The following is an 11,668-nucleotide window of genomic DNA, read 5'->3' as shown; positions in this document are numbered from 1 at the left end:
CGTTCCTTGTTGCCTCGATCCATTCCTCCTCGACTGTCTGAAGTTCCTTTCAAGTGTCAGCCATACTCATTTGACACGATGAGTTATGTGTTAAACAAGTTGAACACGAAGAAAGAGGTGGATAATGCAATCAAGACTTGCGAGGACAAGGTCCTAGTACTTCGATTTGGCCGGGAAAATGACACAGTCTGTCAGCAATTGGATGATATTGTAAGAAACTGTTACAAGCCAAGTATCCTTGACAAATTTTATGCTATGCTATGCGTGATTCTGAAGATGATACTTTAGTACACGTTTGAAAGAGCATCAATCATCCCTAACTCCTTTAAACCGTGAGGAAGGCGGCCTTCTACCGCAAACGTAATTTAGATCTCCGCAAAATGAACGAAATAATCAGCGAGTATCATAGACAATAATAATAATAATAATAATAATAATAATAATAATAATAATAATAATAATAATATCATCATCATCATCATCATTATCATAATAGAGCGGTTTCAATTGAGTGTCAAAAGTAATTAGTGAATTGCTTTGGTTTTACATTACTTGACACAGTGATTGGTTTAAAGTTCTCGCACCACTTTTTCAACCAATCAGAAGTGACACCAGAAACCAATCGTGGCTCGCACATGCACATTTTCCTACACTTTGCGTCTACTATGCGTAATTACTTCGCGTTTTGATTGGTGTACCGGATTGTCTCCGTCCTTTTTCATTAGCCACAGTAATTACTTTGGTTTTGGTTATACGATACTTGATTGAAACTGTCTCTAACATGGGTGACATATTACTCCTTAATTTTAGCGCAAAATTTCAGCGTTAATTTATAATTTCACATGTGAACTTACTATGTTGCCGTGGCAACTTTTCCTACAGTGCCAAAATGGCATCTTATATTACATGTACATGTATGAACATAATTTGTCACCCATGATAATTATAATAGCTAATCAAATCATATACATGTACTCATGAAATTAGAGAATAATTTCACTTGTGTTTTGTCCAAACTCAAATAATTTGATTTTGGACAAAACATGTGTGAAATTATTCCCTGATTTCACTCGTCACCATTTGATTACTTATACTATTCCATGAGCTCGTCTTGGATATTAGTTTACTATCAATGGTTTGCAACCGATCTCTAGAGACACAGATAACAATGTACAATTTCTGGTGGATTAACAAAAGGAGCTAATGAGAGATCTTTTGTTTTTGTCCACCAACATGGCCGCTTTAAAACTGTGCAGAGAAAGATAGTATAACTTAGTTAGTGCTCTTGGCATCCAAAAAGAATAATTGGCAGTAACCATGCATTATTCAGAGATAATTAAGCTTCAATTTGTAAAAGATTCCTGTGCATTGCTTTATATTTTAAAGCTTTTTACAAATACTGTTGATTAATTATCTTTGAAAATGCACAGTTAACCCCAATTTTCTTTTTGGATTTTCAGTAACACTAAGTTTTGTTAAGACTGCTTTTCTTGTATATTTATAAACTGCGCAAAAATACCTTTGAATTAGTAGGCACTGCCCTTAATCTACCACTTGTTGACTAACATCATGACATACCGGTAATTATTCTAGGGACTCACTGTGCCCTCATTTTGCTATGCAGTTCACAATCCAGTTCAATTTTGCCTTGAAAATGGTGTTAACATTCTAGCTTCATGTGAGAAGAATACCAGATAATTAATTAATTAATTTTCCTGATATCACATTCATGATTTGAGGCGTAAGATACTTATCTGAACTTGATTTTACAATGTCCTCTTTTACCTTGACAAAATAGCTTGCCAAGGCATGTCATGACGTGTCTCGCATGGCTGATATTTACATTGTGGATGTTGATGCAGTATCAGTGTACACACGGTACTTTGACATTTCTCTGATACCCGCCACCGTGTTCTTCTTCAATGGGCAACACATGAAAGTTGATTATGGGTAAGATGAATTTATCACACGTGTGTGCAACTACACCCATTCAGCCGGTTTAAAACACAGGTCAGTCACCACAGGTCATTGTTTTACCTATACTAAAGCAACCCAAAACCTTCAAATCGGCTAACCTTAGGCCTAAGCATCGTTTTTAGGCATAATAAGACCTTAGTACAGTGTAAGTTTAGCGTTAATAATGGTTTTGTGATGAGTGACCTGTACTTTTAAACCTGTTGACGCCCATTAGCCCAAATTGTTGGGATGCACATGTAATATACAGAACTTTAATGTTGTGATAATGGAAAATTATGAAGGATTACTCACCAGGTAAAAAGGAAGTACTTAGCCATAATACGTGTAGTTGTGTTTGTTGCTGTTGATAAACACCTTAGTTTGTATTTTTTTTATAAACTTTCAATAAGTAATCACGTAAAAAAAATTATGGTTTCACAGCAACTGAACACCATATGAATTTTAGCTGAAAAGTAAAACAGCCAGTGCAAAATAAAGGAGAATTCATGTGATTGGCAGGCAGCATTTCTCTGATATTAGTGAATTACAATATTATTGTCTCTTACATAACTCTGCATGTATTCTAGCTTATGTTATACCAACACAACTTTCATTCCTTTCAGGGACGTAATAGCCTTTAAGCTAGTAAGCCTGGGCTTACAATCTTTTGGATATAATTATCCGAACATTAATTTTTCCATGTCAAATGATTTCTCTTTTCATTTCGCTTTTCCCTTTAGGAAAAGACTACTTGTAAGAAAGCTAATTTATGAGTTTATTTATCTTGTATGGTTGTTTCCAGTCCTTTACCAAAAATGTACAAAGTAAATGTGGCTCTCACCATTCTCCTCACAATGCCGGTTTCAACGGCCACCCCAGTACACTCAGAGTAAATACCTACCTGCATGCCACCATGAAAACAAACTGCCTGTCTTCTTTTGCTCTGACGCATGCGTCCTGGGGAATGACCATAGATGTGGCTGTGGCCAGCGTGATTTTTGTGGCAGAAAGAACAGGCTCTTTTACTTTGGGTTTCCGTAGAACTCAACAGAACTCAGATATTGTCAAGTTACACTGACATTCCTCAAATTGTACCAGTGGTTTTCTTACTGTTTTCCAGACATCGAGAGATGCAATGAATTCACGAAAAACGTCTTTTTGTATAAGGGAAGTCGGGTTGATATTGAAGAAAGAGTCACTGAGACATGATGACATTGAACAAAATTTGGTTCCTTGTTTGTAAAGCAATCCAGGGTTACAATAAGGTGGTTCAAACCAGTTTCAACGCTTCCAAGTAACACTCTTATTAGAAGGATCGGCACTACAACACTGTATCACTTATTAGCAATATTATGGTACCATATGAAACACCAATTATTGCTGAACGAGATGCAGTCATTATTGTGACGTAATAATGTCACCATGGCCATGGGCAAGCCCTGTAAAAAAACCCTTTATTTTGTCTTCAGTTGCTCATATCTCAAAAACGAACTTGGTGACCCCCATTTATTATTTCAGGAAAGAAATCGGAAGGACTAGATGAAACTTCCTGCGAAATTTTAAAAAAAATTCTATGCAGTGGATCCAGAGCCACCTTAATTCTGTGAATTTTTTTAAAGTGGATCAGCTTCTGCTGTACAGGATTTTTTTTAAACTTTACAGAAAGTTTCATCTTGGCCTTCTGATCACTTGCTAAATAAAAAAGGGGGGTCACCGAATTCTTTTTTGTAAATATGAGCAACTAAAGCCAAAGCAAAGTGGGTTTTTGCTGGGCTTTCCGGTTAAGGCCGTATTTATACTAGAGGAAGTCTAAGACATCTAGACTACTTAAATGTCTGGCCGTAATTGCAAGTTATATAAACGCGGGATGCTCTTAACTTCAACGGCTAGAAATCATTTCTGCAAAAGAGACTGGGATTTAATCACCAAAAAGACTGGGTACCTCAGAGATCAATTTGCACAAAATTATGAAGTCATAAAGCCGAGTATGGAGCTTTCATGTCAGGTTGTTAAGTCTCTTTCTCATTATCGACGAGAAAAAGAATTTATTGAGTTACAAAAGTTTGCTACAAATAGGAAAAGGTCAAGGATACAAATTTTTGGAGCAGATGGACGACAGTGTTGAAATGGCGAGACGCCCTTGCCCTATGTGGTGTGATTTTTGGCAAGAAGGTTACAATAGCTTAGAGAGAATTCAAAAGGAAAAGGGAGACATCTCCTGGTGGAGGAAAGGGTGACAGGCCACACTCATCCCCTTCCTGTATGAAAACTTGTATACAACCTTTTATAGTTTTGCTCTAACGAGCAGATCCTTTCAATTTTTTGAATGAAATGATAAGTGGTCTGTAAAACTTTGGCGACATTGGGGTTGATTTTGTATTAAATGCCATTTTCTGAGTAAAGCTTTTTTTGACACTGATGTCTGGTATTGTGCCACAAAAGGTAAAATATCCTTTTTTTGTTTTGGTATTTCCTTTTTGGTATTTCCTTTCCTTTTCCTTTGAGCCCCTCCTTGTGAATTTCATTTCTGATATTAGTTTTTCTACCAATGCATGTGCCATTCATTGCTAGTGCATCTTGTCTTTATTCTGGACGGCTTGGACGTTTGTTAAGTGCGTTTTAGACATCTTCTACTGACTTCCACGAAATTGCAAAGGTTGGAACAGGCTTGCAAACCAAAAATGGCTACATGTATAGCTACACCCCTACCTTATTTTAGATACAATACAACTACTGTGGGAATTAATTCATACCAGAATGGCTTATGCTGAAATGAGATTTTTCCCTGTTTTAGTTATGTGAAAAATGACTTAAGAGTACTTGTATGTTCAAAGTTTTCCAAATTTCAATTTTGCGAAAACTTTGAAAATACGCATGAAATTAATCCTCAATTGCCCACGGGCCTATGCGATTGCATATACTAATCAGATGGAAGATGTGACCCGAAAATGGAAGTGAATTTCAACTTGAGTGAGGAAACCTTACTTCTACAGATGTAGTCCTCACAGTCCGAGAAAAATCATGTACTTGTACTTTTTCAATTTCAGTAAAGGTTTACTCTTTTCTTTCTTATCAGCACACCTGACCATACCAAGTTTATTGGAAGCTTTAAAATCAAACAGGACTTCATAGACCTTGTTGAAGTGATCCTGAGGGGAGCTTTGAGAGGAAAACTGATAGTGACCAGTCCCATTGATCCAAGGAATATTCCCAAATACAATCTTATTTACAAAGACATCTGAAGAAAAACATTGAATAAATGCAGTGTATATTTGTATTTTAGCAGACTGTAACGATAACTATTAAATCACTGTTAGATCCTTCTGTTGTCATGGTGTTGACCACGCCACGAGCAGAGCCTCTTTAAAACTCACCAAAGGGCGGGAAAGAGAGGGTCTACAGAAATCGATCGTGTCAAGTCTTTTAAGCTCGCTTACTCCAAAATGATGACGGAACGGATAAAATCTTTTCATACAAACTACCAACTCTGTAACTCTGTTCAAACGCGACAAAAGCATATGAAACTTTCTACTTAGAAGAAGTTTTAAAAAACATAAGTAGCGTTCTAGTTAGAACAAGACGCTTGGGGGCGTTTACGTGGGATGCTGCTGAAGTAGTGCTTGAGATGCTAGTAAACGCTCCTCCGCGCCGATATAAAGAAAAGAAAAGAAATGCAAATCCGTTACAGTTATTTCTGATAAAACTGAGATGCCCAAAGAAAAAGAGTATTTACTACTATGCTTAAATAATTACGGTAGATCTTTTGTTCAAGGGAACAAGTACTGGCTAATTTGGAGGCTCACACTTTCATGGAATCGAAACGAAGACAATGGATTTGACATTATTGTGTAATCTTCACAGGGTTTTGAAAAATAGACGTTTGAAAAATTTCATGGCATAACGGCTTGATTTTCACAGGTTTAAAAAAAAATAGAGACAAGTTGTACTTGTTTTCGTGCTCGCACTCGTTGCCGATGCTAACATTGGTTGCGGTCGCACTTGAGAGCAACACAGCGTAACACTAGTGTTGACACTATTCATTGTCAACTCTCTGGTGTTTATAATGCTTTCCAACGGAACAAAGAGTAGTTGGAAAGTGTGTTCGTTACGGTTCGTAGCATTACTATAATTCAAGGTATTCACATTGTTTCTGAAATAAGGCTTCACATATTTTGAACAATTGTTTCGTATTTACTTTTTGTTCATGATTATGTAACTGCATATATTATATGCTAATTATTTGGTATAAAAAGTGGAATTTCTAGTTTTCACTATCTCGCCTTCTGGACAGCCACCAAGAACTGTATCCTAACTTTATATTAGTTAGAAAACTTAAAGCTCTAATCCTCGGAGCTGAAATGCGTTGCATTCGATCGTGGAATACGTTCCCGGGTTTTTTCCCACTGGGTTTTTACCCCGGGTTTTCGTATCAGGCAACGTATCGCCGCTGTATTTTCCGTAGTTTTTTTCCTAGTTTCCTGTTTTTTCACTTATGTAACTGCCCTTGCACTTAAATTTTTTGACTACGGTTATCTATATAATGCATTTCGTCGAGATAGATAGATTTCTATTGTCAACTATATTCGCACTTGCACATTGACGTCATGTATTGTCAATATGGTTTCACAAGCTCGTTCACAGTGTAAGACTATGTTGGTTAATAAAGCGCTGGTCCTGTCTGTCCGAAGGCACCATGCACGAGTCACGCACCAGATTATGTTGTTGGTGTTGTCTAGCGCCGGCGCGCTGGGTGCGAAGGGTAGTAATGAATCCCTAGCGAACACTAAACAATAGAACTTGAGTGTTAACTCCCAAATGCGACCGCAACCATTCTCTATTAGTTAGTTTAAAAATTAAGAAACCACGACGGCTACGGTGACGAAAACGTCACCTCAAAATATAAGTTTGAGTATTTTAGGAGATTGACGCATGTCGCGTGTCGCGGGTAAATTGTCGCGGGTCCGGTATAAGTTGTCCTGAATTCAAGATTTTGGAAAGCCAAAATCCTGAATTCTGAAAATTATACAGAAATACAGCAAGTATCCTAAACACGCATAAAAGCTAACCTTAGGCCTAGCTAATTAAGCCTAAAGGCCGTTTCAAACGTCGCATTTCACATGTGCCGAATATAACTCGAGAGTTAACTGCATGTGAAATGCGACGTTTGAATCAATTAAATTGGACAGTTTAGAGATGAATTCGACTTAAGTTCGACGTTTGATTCAGACGTCGCATTTCACATGTGCCGAATATAATGCGTAAATGATAGTAAATTGTTATGATTCATTTAGCAACCATAATCCGTAAATGCCATTCGCAGAAGAGTCCAAACAGCAATTTTAAAAACAAAATATACTTGTTGGACGTGCAGCAATTATTATTGCATGAGGTACTCGGTGTTTGAAAATGAAGAGGACACTCCTGGGTGGAAAGAGGGAAAAATGTGGCATATTGTGAGACGTGCTTCAGTGAAACGATGAAAAGGCGCGAGTCGAGTGAAGGCCAAGATGACGGTGTTAGCATTTTTGGTACAGCCTTTCCGAGTGGAGACTGGGAATATTGAAGGCGAACGGAGTTAAATTCGACGCTTGAATCAAATGCCACATTTAATTGTTTTAGTCGACTAAAATAGGAGTTATATTCGGCACATGTGAAATGCGACGTTTGAACCGGGCCCAAGGTTAGCTTTTATGAATATGAATATGTACCCGCGACAATTTACCCACGACACGCGACACGGGCCAATTAGACTATTCCATCTCGTTTATGTTGTACGTTATGGGCGAAGTATCCAATAAATGGATTGGTAAGGATGGATTTGAAGTAAAGAGAGATAATGAAAGATTCACTGCGGTGTGCCCATGTTGTCGACAAAACCTTGAGACATTTCAAGTTGTTGTTTTGACAAGTACGGCACAAAAGCAACAACGACGACAACGAGAATCAGTGGCAATAAACTCCCTATTAGAGAGAGTTTTAGCACCGACAACGAGTACGAGTTTAGCTCGTTCTAGTAGTCGTATTCGCACTCGAAAAAATATGGTTGAGCATACATCAACAACGAGTACTAAAATAATTTCCAGCAAAAAAAAATTATGAAAGGGCTACAAGAGCAAGTTTTAAAATAGTTAGTTTAGAGTTAATCTATCGAGATTAAAACTGTTTAGCTCACTGATGGCAACTTGTAAACGAGGTACGTTTAGCTTATTTTAAATACAAATGAACGACTTTCGATCAGAAGTCGGTTTTCCAAAGCTGCTCCTGCCAAAGCAGAAGCTGATAAAAACAAACCGCTAATAATAAGTCTATCGAGTTTCTGTTAGGATAAATGTGCTGGAAAAATTAGATATAGTAAAAGGATGAAATCTTTTTCTTCATTCGTTTGTTTACTTCATGGCGATTGCGAACGGGCTACAGTTCTGAAAAGCAGTTATAACGGTGCCAATAACCCGAGCCCATATCCTATTTTTACCACAAAAGTTTAATGAATATATATATGTGTGTTAATGTCTGCATCAATCTTCTAAAGCGCATTTAAAACCAGCAAAGTAAATTAATCGCCTTTACGGTCGGCGGTCCAACTCGTTTTCCCACTACGACTCTTCACTTCAAAGATTCGAGACTTTTCGCATACTCCTTAGAACTTAATTCCAGATCTTACTGTGGTTTTGTATGTCCTATTCTTCATACTTGCGTGAACATTTCCTCTCATAACACCCGCGTCCACATGTTCAAAAGGCTCAACGTGTTTAGAATTGTAATGGTCTCTCCACAATTGATTGATTTCGGCTCATCAGCAAAGAAAGACGCCAGCGCACTGATCGACATTGCCGCCATGCTTTCACAATTTGTTTAGATCCAGGTTTTTTGCTACCATGCATGGCAACGTGACGTTAGGACTTCTCTACTCTATTAGGGAGCTTACGAAACGAGAACGACGACGGCTACGAGGACTTGCGTTAAAAATGTGTAGTAACTGTCGAAGAATTAAACTGGTATGAGTGAGTTGGAAGCGTAGAGAGAGAACTGAAAATTCATTGTCATGTGCTAACGTCCTCCAAAGAAGCTTGAATTTGATCATTTCACGTCGTCATTTAGGAGATGACGGCAAAGAAATGTACCAAACGTAAAACGCATTTGCAGAGCGTGCATAGCCATTGCTTTTGCTCACTAAACCTATTGCTTTGTAGCGTCCTCGTTGCCGTTGGCTTCGTTGTTTCGTAAGCTCCCTATTGTCAGGGCGAGAACGGCGTAGAAATGAACGCAAATGTAAAACGCATATGCAGGGCGTGACGACACTCAAGCCATTTTAAAAGTGGTCTGGCATAGGCATCCCACGAAGTCTGAGATCAATTAAAGGCATTTCCTATAGTCTTCTTACAAAATGACGCGGAAAATACTATGTAAACGATTCCGCACATAACCAGACCGCATTTTGATATCACAGTCACCATTTGTTTGCGATGATTTATACGCACATCGCATATTGTACTTTTGTTTAAAGCTTTTGCGTTGGTCCGCTTCAACTTTTCCTCGGCTGCTGCTGTGTTTGATGAGATCGACGTGCGCATCCTTTTTCTGTTTAGCATGAAGGCCGGTCGGTGCCGAAAACATGCGTCAAAAATATTCGCCACACGATAAAACTGGAGAAACGCTAAAACTTTCGAGAGATGTCATGAATTGTTGGTCAGCTGTGACCAGAAAAAAAAGTAGCGTCTTCTGATTGGCCAGTTATGGCGAGAGGTGTTGAAGGGCGAGTTTGTTCTTCTGACAAAAAAAGCTTTTCTTTAGGCGCTGTTTTCCTAAACATTGATTGTACCTTTAAGATAACAATACAATACGAAGATTACAACTCAGAGACACTTTACATTTTGACAGTAACTAAATAAACCTATTTCCAAGAAAACCGGCTGTTTTGCAGAATTTTAAAATTTTAAATATTTTTTTCACGTCAGATGTAGAGTTTGACTTTAGTAGTTAGAGGACTGGGAATCCGCAAATATAAATCTCTTTATTCTCTTATTTACCTTCTACCGTTTCTTTGACACGAGGATTACAGCGAAGTGAAAGCACAACTTTCTCGCGAATTTTCTATGATAAAAACTTGTTCAGAAATCCAAAATCTACGTTAACAGCACACTCAAGGCCTACTCCTGAGTATCTGGCTACAGTGCTTTTTCCTCTGGTCGCGCTTCAGCCATTCGATAAGGGCCAGTCTCGTGCTTCTCAAGTTGTGCCTCGCTCATGCCTAAAAATAATTCTGGGTAATTCTGCCAATCCATGACAAGGGAAGACTCCCGTTTCTCATTTCATAGTTTTTTCATAAGTGTCGGGCCACCCAGTCCTACCAGCAAAATACCGCATCGATTGAAGGTTTTAGCTTTCAAAACTTGCCCAGATTGTGTCAGTAGGTCCTGGAATTCGTCCACAGAAAGGCCAGAGAGACAACTTCACTCGTGAACCGCCATGTTTACAACAGAGCATTTTGGGCGTCCCAGTCTGCATGAAACCATCTCTCTCCTCTGTCTAAGACAAGACCAGGCACGCACGGTTCTTACGTTACGTTTATGCCTATAAAATCAACTGAAATGTCAATTGCTGGTATAAAAACACAAAAACCAGCATGGCGCTCGCCTGCTTTATCGCTCGCTTGTTCGATCTCCGCCTACAATTTTTGTTTGAACTCATTTTTTAATTTATTATATGTTTTTTAATTTGAACTCATTTTTTTAATTTTGCGCCGATACCCCCAACTACTACACTACTTTTCGTATGTTACAACATACATCATCAGAAGTAATTATTATTCAGTTACACATAAATTTGAATTAAAAAATACAACTGTACGGACTGGGAACTAACGAAATTGATTGACCTAAAACGACAAGAAATATGCTAATAATAGAGATAAAGTTTCTCACTGCCAACGTCTTCATTTAAGGCTGGCCTTAGATCACGGATAAACAGAGACTCTTTAATTTTACAATGCATGTCTGATCGGCCCGTTGCTAATTACGTGGGATGCCACAGGCAGACCACGTCAATAATCTAGTTTAGTCTTTTTTTATTTTTCATCATAATCACAAATGTGCATACCCCAGGGATTGTAGATTACCCGCTCGATAAGAATCCCGTATGATACAACAGGAACCATCGCGGCTCGAACTCGGGCCACGCGCCCCGGGAGCGAGTAAGTTCCCACTGAACCATTGAAGCAACTCTCATCACGTGATGGTTTGCTATATCTTACTTATCTTCTTTGGAGTCACACTAAGGGCGCGTTCGATTGACCCTATTCCGGAATAAAAATACGTGGAGTGACGATTATAACGGTATGTTTGGCGCGTTTCCAAGCAGCAAGGATAATAAAAATATGTTTAAAATAGCGTTTTAGCGGACGTTTGACAATTTTAATGTGAATCTCCGTAAAAACGAAGGATTTCTAACTTATATTCCATGTGTTCTTATTCCGGAATACGGTCAATCGAACGCACCCTAAATTAAGCCCCGCTAGGGGAATCCAATTTTATTCCTTTCAGTATTTCCAAACTCCCGTACGTCGATTTGAAATCCCACTCTTCTCTCTTCTTAGCGCGCGCTAGACCACTCTTTGCTAACAATATAAGCTATAGCAAATCCTTTCCGCCTGCAATGATTGAATCTCACATCTGAAAGTATTTGATAAAGTGGACAGATGATTTTTCTTTGAGAA

General features: G+C 38.4%; 1 protein-coding gene across 1 annotated transcript; it reads left to right on the top strand.

Moving 5' to 3' along the window:
- The first annotated feature begins 39 nt into the window (after positions 1 to 39).
- On the top strand, positions 40 to 5,277 carry LOC138029289 (thioredoxin-like protein 4B). Its single transcript, XM_068877014.1, has 3 exons — positions 40 to 210; positions 1,799 to 1,950; positions 5,033 to 5,277. The coding sequence occupies exons 1-3, from the start codon at positions 79 to 81 to the stop codon at positions 5,196 to 5,198; spliced, it is 450 nt and encodes a 149-aa protein (XP_068733115.1). The 5' UTR covers positions 40 to 78; the 3' UTR covers positions 5,199 to 5,277.
- Positions 5,278 to 11,668: the final 6,391 nt, after the last annotated feature.

The sequence above is a fragment of the Montipora capricornis genome, chromosome 2 (genome assembly GCF_036669925.1).
Source record: "Montipora capricornis isolate CH-2021 chromosome 2, ASM3666992v2, whole genome shotgun sequence".
Classification (NCBI taxonomy): Eukaryota; Metazoa; Cnidaria; class Anthozoa; order Scleractinia; family Acroporidae; genus Montipora; species Montipora capricornis.
The sequence above is the reverse complement of the archived record's forward strand: the minus strand, read 5'-3'. Positions and strand labels throughout refer to the sequence as shown.

Coding starts and splice junctions, on each gene's coding strand:
- LOC138029289 (XM_068877014.1), top strand. CDS start 79: ATGAGTTATGTGTTAAACAAGTTGAACACGAAGAAAGAGGTGGATAAT. Junction 211..1,798: donor GTCAGCAATTGGATGATATT/GTAAGAAACTGT, acceptor TTGACAAAATAG/CTTGCCAAGGCATGTCATGA. Junction 1,951..5,032: donor CACATGAAAGTTGATTATGG/GTAAGATGAATT, acceptor CTTTCTTATCAG/CACACCTGACCATACCAAGT.